The sequence below is a fragment of the Ruditapes philippinarum genome, unplaced genomic scaffold (genome assembly GCF_026571515.1).
Source record: "Ruditapes philippinarum isolate M1 unplaced genomic scaffold, ASM2657151v2 ctg3527_1_1_1_1, whole genome shotgun sequence".
Classification (NCBI taxonomy): domain Eukaryota; kingdom Metazoa; phylum Mollusca; class Bivalvia; order Venerida; family Veneridae; genus Ruditapes; species Ruditapes philippinarum.
Window position 1 is genome coordinate 14288 of NW_026862735.1, and position 19748 is coordinate 34035.

Sequence of the window (19748 nt, forward strand, 5' to 3'; positions counted from 1 at the left end):
TAAATTCGTGATAACATCATCCCGAATTTGAACCTCATTTCAGATAATCGTTTAGCATCTGTGACACATCCTCTCATGGACAAGATTCGGGCTCTAAGTTTCTCTATCCTTAAAACAAACAGACCCCCAGTATCCAAAAGACCTAGTATGATACCCTTAAGCCGGATAATTTGAGATGGTTTCCCCTTTCCAAGGAGTAGATTCCTTTCTTGAATCATATAATTAGGCACGAAGTTGGAATGTAAACAGTTTCGTAGAAAAGCAAGCGCTTGTAGCAAAAGGAATATTAATCTTTCGGGAGAATTGCACGTACATGACTCAATATGTTCTGACATCCAGAACATAACATTTTTGATCATGTAGGAACTTATAATATCACAATTTGGTTTAATCAAATACTTGTTAACCAATTAAAATAAAATGTAAACTTTTAATAGCAGCGGACTGAGATGAGACACAAGAAGACTTTCCGCAGTTGTGAAAGAAATTCTCCATTCGTAATTCTGATTCTCGCTGCAACTAGCACCAACTGGAACAACGTAAGCATCTGTCTCTATAATGTCTTGACAAACAGACTGTGGTGGCCAATATCTGTCACGTTTACTCCAAGAATCTAATACTGTCGATGATATATAAGGCATTGCCATCACATAATCAAAATCACATGATACATCTATATTCGGCATCAAAGGTATTCTTAGATGATAAGTTGAAGGAACGGACGGTCCTTGTTGTCCCCGACCTTCTCTGTCTGTGCCATCATAGGCAAAATATGAGCTTACTGATTTTCTACATTTTCAAAGAAATTACGCATGCACGTGCTTTCAAGAAACACTTGACCACTATTTAAGTCATATTCAGCGACGAAATCTAACAAACACATTGCAATCATATTAGAATCCATTTCTAAAGGATTAAGTTTTGTATAACCCAGCGGAGAATCCGCTGTAATTGCTTGAATTATACAAAGTTCACTTTCTATCTGAGCATTGTCCAAACAAAGGAAACTGCGATATATTTGAATAATATCAATGTCACTTTCACTTAATTTTGCAATGCCGTCTCCTACACCCCCGGTGACCATAAAGTCGATCTCAGAACATGGAAACAAGTTTTGTACCATGTTAGTGTGTATTGACAACAAATGCTTTACTATCTCAGCTCTCCCTTTAATCATTTCCTCAGAGTAGCCAAGAAAATCCATAGCAGTGTTTGTGACTGCAGATAATTCTTTAAGAGTCGGCGCCGACATTTTATCTGCAAATATAAAATTCACATTTTAAGTCTATTCCTTTATAATTATTTTGAAAGAAATATATCATAGTTTAACCCATTATGATACGGTGTGTACAACAATTTTAAAGAGCTAATTTCTTCGCATATCAAAATAGAAAAACAGGATGGAAATTTCTACAGAGATAAAAAAGTATATGTTTTCATAACTTTACAGCGATAAAAATAATGTATATGTTTTCATTACTTCTACATCTAAAATAAAAGAATACTACTATTTCGAAAAGACGAAAAAGTCAACATTTGTCCAACTTTCGCTCCGCGAGTTTTCGCCTGTCGGCCAGCGTAGCGAAAATACTAACACACGAAAATTTTGAAGTAATGTCTTTGTCGTACTTTTGTGTTTTCGCCTGGCACCCGCAAAAGAAATATAACAGATTCTAGAAAATTCGAAGATGGAGCCACGATGGTGAAAACTCGATACAATTTCGTGTTTAGAACATCATCGGTTTCCACTAGAAAGGTTTCGTTGTTTTGTTATTTCCAGTTTTTAATTACCATATTTATTACTTTTCATCATTGTATATTGACTTAACGGGACGTTGTATAATATTAAAATATTGTAAATACGACTAGAATTCTCAGGTGCGTAACCTGAATGCGATATCCAAGATCCATGAGTTTTGTGTGTGGTTTTTATTCGACCATTTTGAAAATCCCCACCCCATTAGATGCGCCATTGTTTATTTCGTTTATAATCATTTCTTTTAAGTGTACTTAAATTAATTATTTACCATAAAATAGCTAAGATATCAAAATCTTTCTTTTTATTGAAAAGTATACGAGTGTTTGAAAAATAATGTATAATATATTTTCATTTTAATTAGTAAGCAAAACAGGGATTTAAACCATAGACCTCTTTGCAAGGCCAATTACCTACCAACTGAGCTAGGGTTCATCGGTCATTATAATGTTCAGCCTTGCTAATTTTGTACATTTGATAAATAGTTTGTCTTTTATCTCCTTTTATGACTTCATGTAAAACTCCCATAGATCAATATGATTTGTTCTGATTTAATATCAACCTAACAGCAAATAGTCCCTATTCATTCCCATGAGATATTTTTATACCACCTCGGGGTACATAACACTTAATAAATCTGTTGTGAAACATGGCTGTCAGGGTGATAGTGGATATTATCGGAACAGAACAGAACAGAAAAATTATTCAGTCTTATGCATATACAGCACATCGACATCAACCAATATATAAATACATTTGTGACAACAATGACATAGTTAAAACACATAATCATATATACAAGTTGCATAATCAAAGAGAGTGTTTCAAAAGTTTAGATATCACCTTTTAATGAATCGATTAACAAAGAATGTTACTGATTATAAGTTACTCTTTCCGAATATTAGTAAATGCAATGCATGTGTAGGTCTTCCTCTACGCGGCATTTAAAAATTCTTGTCGCTTATGGAAAGCATGTTTTATATACACTGAAATTTTATAAAGCAATGGCTTACTCTCAGTTTTCATCAGTTCAACAAATTTTACCATACTTGGTCTAACACGGAAATATCTTGGGATATACCTAATACGTAATGTATTATAAAAACTACATTCCATGACAAAATGATATTCATCTTTTATTGTACATTGTTCGCATAATTCACACAGTCTATTTTGTCTTCCTATATTTCTATGTCGACCGTATTCTACATTTAGCCAATGAGATGACATTATAAGCTTTGATAAATATTGTCTATGTTTCTTATTTTCAATTATTAAAATATACTTTGACAGTTCAAACTTTTTCTTTTATTTCCCTGAATAATATCAAACTTGGGCTACCGTTCACTTTAGCCAGCCACTCTGAAATGTAAATGTCCATCAGTCTTAATCTCAATGTAGGTATAAATAATCTTGGCTCAACTGATGATGGAAATAATCACACCTCGCCAAATCCTATTCTATTTAGTAATGTCTTAACTTTAAACAGCCAATTATTTTCTCCTTTTTCACACCACAAAAGCATATTGTTATACACATTTTGTAATATACAGTTTACGTTATTGTTAACAAGTTTAAACGAATATTTAATAATCCTTATACTCCAATTTATAAAAAGAGGCGTTCTTCCTGTTTCGCCATATATCGCTAGATTGCTTGTGGACATTTTAACGTTCAACACACTTTTAATAAATTTCCTATGAACTTCTATTGTATCAGCCTTTGAAAATCCCCATATTTCGGACGAATAGCATAAGATTGGGGACACGTATGAATCGAATAAATGGAATTGAATGTTAATTGGTACATTTGCATATCCATGCCTCTAGTTAATGTATATAGTGAGTGCACAGCTTTCCCGGCTTTACCAGATAAAGTGTCTACGCTTGAATGAACCGCCAGTACTGACCATAAATCCCAAATAAGTAAACGATTCTACCACATCTATTTTAATACCTTTATACGTCCATTGTTCTGTTTCTGCTAATCGACCACCTTTCCGAAACACCATTATTATCGTCTTATCTATGTGAACAGTCAATTTCCATTTTTCGCAGTAAATTTAAATATGATTGGAGGCCTTCCGGCGTGTCACTTAAAAGAATACAATCGTCTGCAAAAAGAATAAGATAAATGGAAATATGTTCTAGGTCTATTCCGGAAAATATATTTTCTTGCACGGCTAATTCAAGGTCATTGATAAACAGAGAAAATAGTATCGGTGAAGTTATCTCCCCTTGAAATAATCCAATATCGCAATTGAAGAAGTCTGACAGCTCATTTAAATGTTTTACACTTGATTTCACCTCACTGTACATAGATCTAATTATATTTAAAAATTTCCCGTTGATAGTTTGATTTATTAGTGACTGTAGGACAAATATAGCATCTGTTGTACTGTGGTCTGCTCTAAATCCGAATTGTGCGTCTGTTAGCCGATCATTTTCATTGCGCCATTGTAGAATTCTTTCATTAAGGATTGACGTAAAGATTTTCCGAAACAACTTGTAAGCGTGATACCGCGATAGTTATTTGTATCATCACATGGTGGCTTCTTTAAAATAGGCACTATGACCCCTTCTGTCCATTGCTTTGAGAATTCACCTGAATCAAGTTTGGTATTAAACAGTTTTTCTAATGTTTCGACTAGTATGTCTGCCGTTTCAAGGAAATATTCATTTAAACATGTATCTATGCCTGCACTTTTATTTCGCTTTAATTTTGAACACGCTTTACGAATTTCTTCTTTTGTGATTGATCTGTCAATATCACACGAAGATACATTATCATCATGTTGATTTTCGTCAAATAATTTTAAAAAGTCCTCTACTTCATCGTCGGTAATGTTTTGTTGGGTTGCTAAATTCTTGAAGTGCTCATAGAAATCTTCAGCAGAGACAGCCTCGTTCTGGCTCTGTCCTTTTGGTTTAAACATTCGCCAAAACTCGCGCGGTTTTTTCCTGCGCATTTCATCCATATCTCTACCTCGTTTTACATTATATTCTTTCTTTGTTTTCCTGACGCAGTATTTATAGTCTTTTTTAAACTGTTTCATTCTAGTAAAATTGTCTGAATTCCTTTCACATGTATATAGCTCTAACGCCTCTAAATACATTCTCCTTTTCTCTTTACAATTACCATTGTACCACTTTTTTCTTTCCGTGCATTTATTATCAATAAAAGTGTAATTTCGGCAAACGATTTTCTTTTCAAAATATTTATTTCCTATATTTGTGATATAATTTGTGTAATGTTTTACTTTATCTGAAACAGATAAATGCGTACTGTTCACTATATCTTCCAATGTATTCACTCCACTCATAATATCCACTTTGAATCTATCTCAGTCAGTCAATTGCAGTAGTTTAAGCTTAATGAGGGTCTATCCGCCCGCGAGGGCACAAAATGCAGCTTGCGCTGTCGAGTACGAACCCCGGACATGTCACCAGTCATGCCCTTAAAGAGTTAATATTCATCATTCCATTTATAAATTGTCTTTGTATAATTTTCGTTAATTTCTCTATGTTGGCCAATCGATATTCCGAACGATATTGGGGTGTGATTAGAGTATTCCGTATCATTATGCACTTTAAAATCCTTTATATAGGTGAATAACCTTGTTAACACTAGGTCAACCAGGCTTTCGCCGTTATGGGTCATGCACGTGAAATTACCGTTATCGTCTGCTGAATTAGATCTACCGTTAACAATACACATATTTACAGCTTTGCACAAGTCTATCAGTAAATCCCCGAATCTATTCGTGCTATAATCCATTGATCTTCTACTCGGGGGTATGTCGTTTAGTGATTGGTTTAAATCCAATGATGATATCGTTTCATCTTCAAAATAATCACTTTTTTGACCGGTTCTACAATTTGTATCTCCCAATAGCAATGTTCGTCCCAATTGCGAAAAATGCATTATTTCTTGTTCAAGCTTGGTAAATATGTTTACATTATATATATCATGGACGGGGGAATTTTCTGGTGCTATATAGGTCACTGCTATGTACCAATCTTCGTCAGTGAGGAAAAATGTTTTATCTAGTTTAAGCCACACCAAGCAGTCTATATCGTTTTTTATCAACTTGACACCTTTTCTAATAGAATCCTTAATATATATTATAATTCCTCCACTAGCTCGCCTCGCCCGCCTGTTTTGAAACCTTCGGAATGAATGAAATGGATTACTGTAACCTTTCAATTCAATATTTGATTTTGCTGTAGTCCATGTCTCGGATAAGCATACTATATCAAACTTTGAGAGAAAATTGGGTAGGTCATCGCTTGATCGTTTATCCTGAGTCAGACCTTCAATGTTCCATGATAATATATGTAAAACACTCTCACACCGTTCCTATGCATTTACCCCTTTTTGTTGATCTTGATCAACAATAATTAATTTGCCCATTTTTAAAAACGCCCTTTTTCCTTCACTTCTTGCCTTTTTCAATTCGGGAATAAGAAGCTTTCTTTTTTCCTGTATTTCCTTTGGAAATTGTTGACTGACCCCAATAGGTTTCCCTTTAAGGTTACCACAAGACCGTCTTACTTTTTCTCTGTCGGCAACATTCTCAAATTTAACCAGTATTGGACGTGTTTTTCCGGTGTTTGGTTTTCCCATTCGTTCGACACTGGTAAAAGGTATTTCTTTAGCATTTTGTACTAGCATATCGTCATGTATCACTTTGACTATTGCATCTTTCCTAGATTCATCTGTTTCTGAGCTGTTTTCTGCAATTTTGAAAAACAGTAGATTGTTTCTAAATTCATTGCATTTCAATTCATTTAGGTACTCGTCACATTTTGCCTTTTCATTGCCAATCTTGCCCATTTTTTTAACAAAATCATCTATTTTATTTTGTCTTTTCTTTATATCTTCTATTGTTTTTGAGTCATATTCTCGGCTTTGTTCAATTTCACATACTTTCTGTTCGATTGTTTTTACCATAGGTCACACATTTTTGCCGTTAGTACATTGACAGAAGACTGTATTGTATCCAGCTGACCCAATTGTTTGTCCATGATGTCTAATCGACTAGGATTAGTGAGAATGGATCAATACCTCCAGGTGATTGTGAAATAGGTGTGCTGGTCAAACGCTGATTTGCGCTCACGTTTTGTCCCGTGGGGGTCATAGGGGGTAAAAGTTGTAGTTGATTAGCACTGTTTGTGCGATATATGTCTGGTTTTGTTGCGTATTCAAATTACAGCTCATAGTGGAGGGTTGATGAAAATTTTGACTTGCCTGGTTATTGTTTACTCCATTGTTTATTCCATTGTTATTTCTTCCACTATTTACCAAATATTGACCACTTGTACAATTTTGTAATGTAAAACTTTGAGCCATTGCTATACGTTTTTTGTCCGTTCCTTTGTCACGAGGAGGTGTTGACTTTGACTGTTTGCGTTTTCTACCCATTTACACTTCAAATGATCTCTAAACATCCATCTAATCAAAGAAAACCAGATTTTTAAAATAAAAATCCTCTCCGATTTTTTAAATTGATGCCACCATTGTCACGCATGCGCATAATCAACCAAAGAACTTGTTTTGTTGTTGTTTCTTTTCGTGAGATCATAATGGGTAACCCGTTTTAAAAGATAAAAAAGTGTTACAATTTTATTATAGCAAAAACTATTGTTTACACAATTGACATGGTTATTCCCTTGTGTGTAAAAGTTCGTTGGTACCTAATATTGTGTGAACAATTCTGCATTGAAACTATTGTAAATTCGTGTTTAATGTAATGTCCAATATAAGAGAAAAATTTGCTCCATTCTTTGTTCTCAAATTTATCATATAGTTTTCGTTTCCATTTAAGTTTACAAACAGGCATACAGTTATTTAATGCATTTGCTGTGAACCTTTTTGAACCTTTATACATTAATTATAACAATTACAACTACTATTGGTCGTTTTGAACAGTTGTATATCCAAGCCATGTAAATGGATAAAAACCGTTTAAACGTTGAAGGAGCCAAAATTGTAGCAAACATTTAGTTTTAAAGAAATAAACTGAATATACCACATACCATTAAATTTCAAGAAAAGAGAAGCAGTGACTACCAACAGATTGATTTCAGTAATTTATAATGTCCAGAATTAGAAATTTCAAATCCCGACATATTTTGATAACAAATATTTTGAACAAAATTAATATTTTTTTGTTTGTTTATGATTACAATATAATTATATTTCAGATATTTGTAGCATTATGTTTTAGTTAATGAGCATCAAACACCGTACAAAATGTATAATATTGAATTACCCGAGCAGCATAATTTAACATATTCCCTAGTTTTACGCCAATAACTTGTTTAATCACTGCTATTTTTTGTTTAAGTATAACGTATACGTACTTAAAATACACATATGCTACGAAATTTGAATAATTTACTGTAACAAGAATTTTAACTTTTTCTTCATATAACCTCCAAATATGATAGCACCACAATAATTATAACAATGATTGGCCTTCGGCTTTGGTAACGAAATTACATTTTTTTTCTTTTAGCTTAATTTGAAAACATTTAAATTTAAGTATATATAAGCAGAAAAAAAATACAAGCTTGAAATATTAAACACAATCTCTAACATTTTAGATGATATCGATAATGAAATGGTTGAGGATACCACACAGACCAGGCACGAATAATACTAATCAGAAAGTCAACTATTATAGTTACAAAAATATTAATTGTCAAATGCATGTATACCTCTTGTACAATTTGTATTCAAAGTTGCACCATGACGTATAAAATGAAACGTATATTCTGCACAACAGCTATAAGAATGGTATTGATCCCAAACGTCACAATCCACGTGATATCATAATATTTTCTTCCGTATTTTTTTCTGCTTGACTTGACTTACAAACGAATTTGAAAACGAAACATAAAATACAAATATTGTCATAAAAATAGCTCTTTATCATAACCTACCAAAGTGGCATCGTGTCATTAGCAATTCTTTCTTATAAGAATATGTAGCGGACAAAGATAAGTTAATTCAATTTTTATGCCGAACACATACCTGCTACTTATTTAAGTTAAAACGAAACTACAAAGTGTTAAATATTTCTTTTTATATTTCAGTCTTAATTTATATTTCAGTCTTAATCCGACGGTCAAGACAGCGAAAACACAAGTTCTGTGACCAGTGCTTGTAATCGTGGTATACATTTATTTGTATAGGCTTGCAAGACCTGTTACAGCCACTCTGACAATACATAATCCTTTTGCACATTATCCACATTGGACGTAATAGCTGGCGTACATATAAATTCGCAGTGTAATTTAAGTAAACAAACACTTTTAATTTGTTCTACGTTGATTCTCTAAATGAAAATAAAAACAATAATATTTGCAACCGCTTTATTTTTTTTCAATTGTCATAATTATGTACCAGCACATAAACGCAACGACATTACTGTTTTTTTGTGCTTTATCTATTGCTTAATTTTTATTAGAAAGCATAGTGGAATTATAGGATTAATTAGATAAAAACATAGACGGCAACAGCGAATTTTGTAAAGTTCTAGTAATATCACTGAAAATGTTCAATGCTAACATATAACAATGACTTTGGCTTTTGTAAACACAATTACAAAATATTTCCTGTAACTTGATTTGAAAACATTTAAATGGCGGATTTACATAAAGTAAAATTATATACTTGTAACAGTACGAAAAGAAACAATACAATTTTGAAAAATTAAAACCATTTTCTAACATATAAAATGATATCGAGAATGAAATGGTAGATGATACCTCACAGAGGATACCGGATTAATACGAACCAGTCAATTTAATAAAATCAAAACAAAAAATAATAACTTTAAAATATACCTCTTATACAATTTGTATTCCACAAATATTGCCCCGCGGCGTATGAAAGTAATGAACCGTTTTATTTTGTACAACACCTATAACAACGGTATTGATCACAAACGTCATGATTCACGTGATATAATATTTTCTTCCACATTATTTTCCGCTTGACTTAAGTTACAAACAAATTTAATCAAAGCACTGAATGTACTGATGGGGAGGCTATGAGAGAATGTTTCAGACTTATAGTGTCTTTTCTTTTTGCTTAAAATATGCTACCAAAATAAAAAGATATGCACATTGCGCTATTTATCCTTACTGTTGTGTTCAACCATTCATATATATGGTTAATGTGGTTGACTATTCATTTTGTTAATATTCCAGAACATTTCATTGAGGTCTACATTCGGACTGTTAATCATACAAATTTTGAAAAACCTAAACTGTCAATAATAAATGACATACCAGCAAGTATGACGACTGTTCATTATCAGATAACAATAACATTTTACAACTGACGGTTCCTTATCAAAATCACAGGAAACTTGAAATTCTATCAAATAACCAATATTAATTATAAATATCCAAAATATACCCCCTATATACTATAAAAAAACACAAACACAGGAACTTGAAATTCTATCAAATAACCAATATTAATTATAATATCCAAATATACCCCCTATATACTATAAAAAAATTTATAGTATATAGGGGGTATATTTGGATATTATAATTAATATTGATTATTTGATAGAATTTCAAGTTCCTGTGTCAAAATATTCTAGGACTGTTCATCATAAATACTTTATGTCATTTTAATATTATTGAATGATAATAACAACTGCAAGTGATGCAACATTTTTTATTGAACATAAAAATTATACACGTTTAGATGTACCATAATTGAGATCAATAAGATACTGTCTTGTGATGAATATTAATATTCATGCTCTACGGACAGAAGGTTGTCTTCTCCAGAAGCAAATCTCGAATAAAATCACGTTTCAGAAAATTATTCCCATTTCATTACTGACGGCGTCGGATAATATTAAAGCTAAATATTTCTTGAAAAAAATACATATCTGCAAAGCTTATTCAAAACTGAATCAACCTAAGTGAAAATTGATCAGGAAGTTATATCTTCTTTTTTTACCGCCAACACTCAACCAACTAATGGTAGTTAATTGATAGCTTGTGTATTTTTAAACCTCACTAGCTTGAAATATATACTGCGGAAAATCTGTTGTTAACAGGGTGTGCGGTTATTACGTTAGGGTTTTCCCTGTCGACCATTTTTCCTGCAAAATAGATGAGAACACCGAAGCCGTCAGTGCTATGAATGATGTTATAAAATGGCGTGTTTTTGGAAGTTTTTTTTGAAACTTCTCCAATTTCCTCCAGAGGCGTGCACGTCGCGGAGAAGGCACACGGAAGGACATAGTCAAGTCATCATAAGTACCAGAGGTGATTGGTTGACCTGTCGTGACTTACTCTGGAGGTTTGGCGCTAATAGATGCCGTTTTTGTTGTCGTCAGTCAGAAAGTTGATGCCTTGACGGTATTGTCGTCTCCTTTACCACCAAAGAACGAAGAATGGGCTTCCAGGAAGAATCTGCTTGAAAAAGACGTCCCAGATGCTATAATCTCGGACATATGGTTATTCCGGCGCCGAGTATAAATAAACTTAAAACACACTCACTTTTGTTGAAAACAAAACAAAAAAAAACAACAACACATTTTCTGTAGTAATTTTTCAAGTGTTGTAAAATGAATAAGAAATTCCTCTTATGCCGCCGATTATTTTTAGAACACAAACATAAAAGTTCTTTTTTTTTTATTTTTCAAATAAACATTAATCACTTCAGCGCGCGCAAATATCGTTTTCAAATTAAAGTTTCGTAAGATATGTTAATGACTTCCCGATGCTCGACTGTAAGTAATTTGTATATGTATGCGTTTTTTTTTTTGTTTTTTTTTTTTAATTAAAGCTTCTTATTCTTTAATATTTTTTATGTATCTCATAATCTGTATTGAAAATTTGAATTTTATTACACATGGACTATCAAATTATGATGTATGCCCTAGAATTGAATAAACTTTCTAATTACACAATACGGGGTCATACTGATCTTTGCGTCTTTCTCTGAAATAATTATTTCTTTGTTAAAACATATTTGACCACATATTTCTGTCAATTAACTGTTCACTTTACTTCCGATTTTTGTTGTACGGAAACACATGTTTCTATTTGTGTTTTCTAATCAATTCGAATCTATAATCAGTTTAATGGGATCACCACCGGGTAAACGACTACTAGGTACTTTGGTCATGTTTTATACCCCAAATATTTGAATGTTTCTATTGGGATTAAAATGAGCATAGTTAAGTAAACAACTGGTTGTATAAATCCCTGACCTGTCTAATTCTAATTATGAGATCAGTGAATATATAAGACTTTCACTACAAAATATTCCTAAACAAAAGAGCACATGTTTAAATTTATTCCTATACAAATAAAAGATCAGAGTAGGGATCTGTCAATTGCCAAATATACTTTTATGTTAAAAGTTTGATTAATGAATTATGTAAGATGAAAATATAAGTATTGCTTTTTTATTTTGCTAATGTAAAATGTAATATTGTGCTGGAATTTTGTCGGAAGGTCCTTATAGGGGTTTTGTAGTTAAATAGTTTTTTTTTCGGCGATAATGGTTCAAGAATATAATGTTTCAAACTATATGCTCATCACCATCAGTGAATTTTTAGTTAAATGTATGCAAAATATTTACTAACAGCTATGATATAGCGGTTTATGACCGTTTTCCGCGTACAGCCTCCTGGGGTGTACTAATAAGTTAGTTTTCCTTAGTTATCACGCAAGCATGATCCATGTCTCTGATGAAAGGGCGAAAAGTTTCCCAATTAAATTTTTTCTTTAAAAAATTTTAAAGGACTTTTAAAGGGTTTTAATAAAAAAAAACCAAAAAGAACTTTGCTTTGATTTTTGAAAAAAGGGCCCTTTGTAAAACCACCGGCCCTAAAAATTATCTTTCCAGAAAAACCCCCCGGGGGAACAAAAATGGAAAAATTCCCGGTTTTTGGGGGAACTTTCAAATTTAATTAAACCCGTAAATTAAAACATTTGGTCGCTGGGGGTATTTAATTTGGAAAAATTTTTACCCAAGAATAATAAAGAAAAAATTTTCCCCACAAAATTAAAAGGGGCTTTTATTTTAAAAATTTTTCTTTTAAATGCTTTTTTTAAAAAAATATTTTGATAAATTTTTATTTTAAAGGGGTTTTTTCATCCCAAAGAACCTATTTTTTTAAACAGAAAAAACGTAGGGGCCAAAACCCCTAAAATTTTCCCGGGCCGGCCCCAAGTATGAGGGGTCAGGGAAAAGTATTTAAATTTAAAAAAAAAATCCAAAGGAATTTTTCAAAAAAATTTTTCAATTTTAAAAAATTTTGCAGTTTATAAATTAAAAATTTTGAAAAATTTTTTCATTTTGGTAAATGTCTGTGATGAGTGATAAAAGTCAGTTTAAAGAAAAAAATAAAGGGTTTTAACTTTTTTTTGGGGGGCCCCTGTTTTTAACCGGGCGGAAAGTACCTTTTTACCGGGGGAAAATTTAAAGTTTTGCAAAACATTTAAATTAAAAATTTGGGTTTGGGGCATGGGCCCCTCCCCAAAAAACAACATACTGGGGCTAGGAATGAAAAAATTTGGGCCCTTTTAACGGTACAGGGGGAAAGTCCATTTAAAAGGGTAAGTCTGCATATTTTTCCGTTATTGGAAAGGTCAACAATTTATATATATTTTAAAATTCAATTTAAGGGGGGTTTTTAACCCTTTGGGAATGGCTCAGGTGGTAAATCAACGTCACTGTATCTTTTAATGATTCTAACTCATAGGTTCGAAACCTACGCACTTCCATGTTATAATGATGTTGTTGTTATTGTGTTTCTCCTTTTTTAATTAACTTTATCTTTTGTTTGAATATTTATATTTTTTTTAATTTCTATTTCATTTCCTTCCTTTTTTGTTACTTTTTTATTTCATTTTAAAAATCGAATTATTTTAACAAAGTGCGATTACGAAATAATAATAATATACATGGATCAATATAAACACACTTTATTTCATTATATTTTTTTACATTTCTAATAATGCGCTTTCCTGACGTTTGACATTATCCTCAAACTTTTTACAGTGCATGTCAACCTGTGTACAAAAATTATTCTATCACACACACGAAACTATTTGAAAATAAGAAAAAGATATATAAAAACTCTCAGATGTCATTATACCTATGATTCGAACATGTAAATGCATGAATACAACACAGACACGGACGCTCTGCCTACTGCGCTGCGCTATCAAGACACATGGAAATGCCTCGTTTAACTTTGTGTTTCATTCATAAGGATTCAATCTGCCTTACCTATTTTTCGCATTGTTATTAATCTTTGTCATGTAAACAAAGGCTCACGTTATCATCCTTGGACAGTAAAATACAAATAGTGTCATCAAAATAGCTCTTGATCATAACCTAACGAAGCGGCACGGTCAGGGCTGGACTGCGTTTCGTACAAATCATTATTTTCTTTCAAAATAAACATTTGTTTTTAATGAAATTTTTGTAAATGATGTAAAATTATTATAAGATTAACTATTAAACGATTATATAATTGATTTGAATGAGAGAAAAAACGATGGATAATGCAATATAAACTGCGTCGTATCCACAAAACTTCATAAAAAATTTGGCCCGCTTCGAGTTGCAAACGCTATAACTTTTGTCAATCCAACAAAAAGAGTAATACATTTCGTTCCAAGATGGTGGCGTTTGTTTACATTTTGAAAGAAAGGATGCAGTTTAGATTTCTAGCTCCGATGGTGTCATTTGCAATTTTTATACGGACAAAAATATGTTAATTCAATTTGTATGTCGAACAGATACGTTAAAACGAAACAACAAAGAGTCACATATTTGTCTTTATATTTCAGTCTTAATTAGACGTTCTAGACAGCTAGAAGACAGATTTTGTGACAGGTGCTTGTGTCTTTTAAATAACTTGCAGATTTTCTTTTTAAGAAAGGACCACATTAACTTAATAACTTGACTAGAAAGAGTTAACGCAGGTTTCTAAACATCGTCTGTGCATTCTCTTATTCAAATTATACATACGAGTAAGACTTTCCTAGATTTCAATACATTTCTGCAAAAACGGCATTTACCCAAAGATAAGCCATGTATATATTTAACTTTATCAATTAAACTTCACATATTCATGATTTTTTTCTATTTCAACTTTAACTTCAAAAAGTCATTATTTCAACTTCACAGATTCAATTTCATAAATTCTCGATTTTTAATTTCACGAGTTCTGAGTTGTAAACTCATGATGTGGAAATCGCGGAGTCCTAAAACTTAAGCCGGAAATTCATAAAACAGAATTTGTAAAAAGAATTTTCTGATACTATGATTTTGTAATTAACTATATAGAATATTTGTGGCTAGAAACTGCAGCAAACTATTACTTTTTGTCAGTTTACATTGTATTTGTTTTTGTGCCCCCACGTTAGTGGCGGGCATTTAGATTTACTCTTGTCCGTCCGTCCGTCCTTCCGTCAGTCCGTCCGTCCGTTCACTTTTGTGTCGCACGTAACTCAAAAAGTATTTGACCTAGAGTCATGAAACTCTACAGGAATGTTGATCAGCATGTGTAGTTGTGCACCTGGGTATTTTCGTCTGGATATTTTTAGTATTTTCAGAGTTATTGCCCTTGACTTAGTAAAATTTTGCAATTTTCAACTTGTGTTGCATGTAACTCAAAAAGTATTTGACCTAGAGTCATGAAACTTTACAGGAATGTTGATCAGCATGTGTAGTTGTGCACCTGGGTATTTTCGTCTGGATATTTTTAGTATTTTCAGAGTTATTGCCCTTGACTTAGTAAAATTTTGCAATTTTCAACTTGTGTCGCATGTAACTCAAAAAGTATTTGACCTAGAGTCATGAAACTTTACAGGAATGTTGATCAGCATGTGTAGTTGTGCACCTGGGTATTTTCGTGTGCATATTTTTAGTATTTTCAGAGTTTTTGCCCTTGACTTAGTAAAATTTTGCAATTTTCAACTTGTGTCGCACATAACTCAAAAAGTATTTGACCTAGAGGCATGAAACTTTACAGGAATGTTGATCAGCATGTGTAGTTGTGCACCTGGGTATTTTCGTGTGCATATTTTTAGTAATTTTCAGAGTTATTGCCCTTGACTTAGTAAAATTTTGCAATTTTCAACTTGTGTCGCATGTAACTCAAAAAGTATTTGACCTAGAGTCATGAAACTTTACAGGAATGTTGATCAGCATTTGTAGTTGTGCACCTGGGTATTTTCGTCTGGAAATTTTTAGTATTTTCAGAGTTATTGCCCTTGACTTAGTAAAATTTGGCAATTTTCAACATGTGTCGCACGTAACTCAAAAAGTATTTGACCTAGAGTCATGTTACTTTACAGGAATATTGATCAGCATGTGCAGTTGTGCACCAGGTATTTTCGTGTGGATTTATTTAGTATTTTTAGAGTTATTGCCCTTCACTTAGAAAATGTTTGCAATTTTCAACTTGTGTCGCAAGTTTCTCAAAAAGGATTTGACATAGTCATTAAACCTTATGGGCAGGTTGCTCAGCATATTTTAGATTTGCACCTGGGGTTTCGCTTGTGGATTTATCCAGTATTTGTAGAGTTATTTCCCTTGACTTAGTAAAAAGATTGACATAACAGTGGCGCGGTGGGGGCACCCGTGTCCTATGGACACATTTCTAGTTTTTTTTTTTTTTTTTTTTTGTTTTTTTTTTAATGTTAAGATTATCATGACATTACATGAAAAGAAAGTTGATAACTCACCTCGTCCTTTTATTATCTTAAATCTCTATATTAATCTATAAGATTATTTGATATGACCTCATTTATGTGAAATTTACAATTAAAAATGCTTTTAATTTGAAAGTTACCACGATTTTTGCAATAAAATGAAATCAATACGCTCTATCAGTTTTATGTAAAGGTTATAAGTAAAGTCGTCGTGGATCATATAATATCTAGTAACTTAATACCTTAACCACATTTACGCTTATTTTAAGTGAAAATATTTTTTATCTCTTTTTTAAATACTTGAGGTAATTATTTCAATAATGTTTGGCGATAGATCATTAACCATAATTCATTATAAACAAGGTCACTGAATATTCTTAAATAAGTATCTAAAACGTTCTATTTTTTCTTGACTTTTTAGTTAAAAATATTTTTGTAAAAAGTGAGAAAGATGAATTCATAAATAAAATGAAATATAAAGTTTTACTCTATGCTTACCAGTGAGAATCTTGGTTTTACTCTATGTGTACCAGAGTGATAATTAGTTTAAGCCTATCCTAACCAGTGTTATGCTGGGTTTTAATCTATGCTTATGTCGTAGGATAAGAAAGGTCGGTAAATATATGTAGAAACTCATCAATGAAAGTGTACATGTTTGAATAAGTTTTCATATTTACAGATGAAATATGCAAGAAATATATTATAGAATTGTTTAAACTTGGATAAACGAATAAATTATTTAGGCATCAACTTATAAGGTTGAATTGCAACACTATAATCATTTTATAGTGCTTAATTCTCTATAAAACTATTAAAAATCTTGTATACTCTATCCAAAAGTTACTGAACTTTGTTAAAAGTTATAGATTAAAGTCCTTCAAGTAGTTTATATAAAATAATAACAATTTAAGTAGATACAAATAGTGTTACTTACAATAAATTTGTGATTTGATTAATTTTTTTTACCCCACCAACATAAAAATACCTACTTTCTCAAAAAATACTATTACATAAAACAATCAATAGTACATTTCTTATGTAGAGGATGTTTCTTAAATGCAAAACCAAAGTAAATCAAATGATTCGTTAATTTTATTATTATATGGAAAAATGTTCGGAAAACTTTAAATATTACTATGATTTCGTTAGTTTTCAGCCTGTGCCTGTTAAAAGATAATTTTACATTAAAAGTTGATACTAAATTTATATGTGTGAAATGTATTTGATACAAAAATACATGTAAAGAACAAATGTATCTGTTTTGACTGATTGAAATCAAGTAAAAGTGACGAAGTTGTAATTTCCATATTTTTAGCGGCCATCTTGGTCGCCATCTTGGATTTCTCTGTTCGCCACCATTTATGCCAATTTATGCCGGCAGTTTTGGAAACTACGAATATATTGGAACATTTTGGTATATGACAACCCTTGTTAAAATATTGGGTCCGGATTCAAATTTCTGAATGGCTTGATTGTCACCCTACCTACTGGGTGTTACTCTACGCTAAACAGAATGATACTGGGTTTTACTCTTGTTTACCTTGTAAGTTACTGGATTATCTCTATGCTTACCAGTGAATTACAGGGGGGTTCTCTGTGCTTACAAGTGCGAGACTTTTATTTTCTCGTTTACCAGTGAGATAATTGGTTTTAGTCTATACTTACCAGTGAGATACTGGGTTTAATTCTATGACTTCCAGTGAGAAGCTTGGTTTTACTAAATGCTTACCAGTGAGATACTTGGTTTTATTGTATGCTTACCAGTGAATAACTTGGTTTTAGTCTATACTTTCAGTGAGATACTGGGTTTTATTCTATGACTACCAGTGAGATACTTGGTTTTACTGAATGCTTACCAGTGAGATACAGGGTTTAACTCTTCGCTTACGAGAATGATATTTGGTTTTACTATATGCTTACAAGTGAGATACTGGGTTTTACTCTATACTTACCAGTGAGATACTTTGTTTTACTCTATGCTTACCAGTGAGATACTTGGTTTAACCCTATGCTTACCAGTGAGATACTTGGTTTACCCCTATGCTTACTAGTGAGATACTGGGTTTTACTCTATGCTTACTAGTGAGATATTTGGTTTTACTGTATGCTTTCCAGAGAGGTCCTAGGTTTTAGTCTATACAAACCAGTGAGAAACTGGTTTTCACTCTATTCTAATAAGTGAGATACTGGTCTTTCTCTATATTAACCAGTGAGATACATGTACTGGGTTTTATGAGATACTTGGTTTTAGTCTATACTTACCAGTGACATACTGAGATATACTCTAACCTTACCAGAGTGATACATGTACTGGGTTTTACTCTGTTCTAACCTGTGAGATACTGGGTTTTACACTATGCTTACCAGTGAGATACTGGCTTTTACACTATGCTTACCAGAATGATACTGGGGTATACTCTATGCTTACCAGTGACAGTCTCTGTTTTACTATTTTTACCACTGGGCTTAACTCTATCTTTACCAGTGAGATAATAGGTTTGATCTATACTTCCCAGTGAATAACTGGGTTTTTTCTCTATATTTACAGGTGAGATACTGGGTTTACTCTATCCTTACCAGTGATATACTGGGTTTTACTTAAGTAAATTAATGAGATCGATATTTTCATATTGAAGAGTAATAAAATCTGCAAAAGGGGAGACCCCACGAGATCAAAGGAAACAAGGGATTTTGAATCAGAGTTCTTATCATTACCAATATATTTACACTTGTCAGAATAAATAGGTGCATTTAAATTTCTGGGATATTACTCCCGGAACGTCACTTTTGATAAAATGTTTATTTTTCTCATTACAATAAAATTATAGACATGTGTTAACATTCTTGTAATACAATGGTCAATGTTAGCATATTTCTAGTAGAAACTGATGTAAAGACATACTTTACCTGATTTCTTCAGTTCAAAATACATGTGCTGCTATCCAATCCCCCCCCCCCCCCAAAAAAAAAAAAAAAAAAAAAAAAAAAAAACCAAAACCTAACAACATTTTCATTTGAGATTAGATGTGAAATCAATAGCCTCTCCATCTAAAGCATTATTTATACCAACAATAAAATTATTTTTCTCACCAATTATGCGATTCAATTGCCAAAACTTACAATTAGAACACATCTCTGATATATTTAGAAATTCGCTCACATCCGCCTGTTTAGAGGAATTACATGGTGGCAAATAACATAAATAAATAGTATACATAAATTGAGAGTGCTTATGGCACCAAATTCTATACATTAAATACTATAGTGACAATCGT

At 32.2% G+C, this 19748-nt stretch overlaps 2 protein-coding genes across 2 annotated transcripts; both read right to left on the reverse strand.

Moving 5' to 3' along the window:
- Positions 1-4187: 4187 nt before the first annotated feature.
- On the reverse strand, positions 4188-4871 carry LOC132720030 (uncharacterized). Its single transcript, XM_060704015.1, has one exon. The coding sequence runs from the start codon at positions 4869-4871 to the stop codon at positions 4188-4190; it is 684 nt and encodes a 227-aa protein (XP_060559998.1).
- Positions 4872-6115: 1244 nt separating this feature from the next.
- Positions 6116-6592, reverse strand: LOC132720031 (uncharacterized). Its single transcript, XM_060704016.1, has one exon. The coding sequence runs from the start codon at positions 6590-6592 to the stop codon at positions 6116-6118; it is 477 nt and encodes a 158-aa protein (XP_060559999.1).
- Positions 6593-19748: the final 13156 nt, after the last annotated feature.

Bases quoted from the DNA above. Each gene is read 5' to 3' on its own strand.
- LOC132720030 (XM_060704015.1), bottom strand. From the start codon at position 4,871: ATGTATTTAGAGGCGTTAGAGCTATATACATGTGAAAGGAATTCAGAC.
- LOC132720031 (XM_060704016.1), bottom strand. From the start codon at position 6,592: ATGGGCAAGATTGGCAATGAAAAGGCAAAATGTGACGAGTACCTAAAT.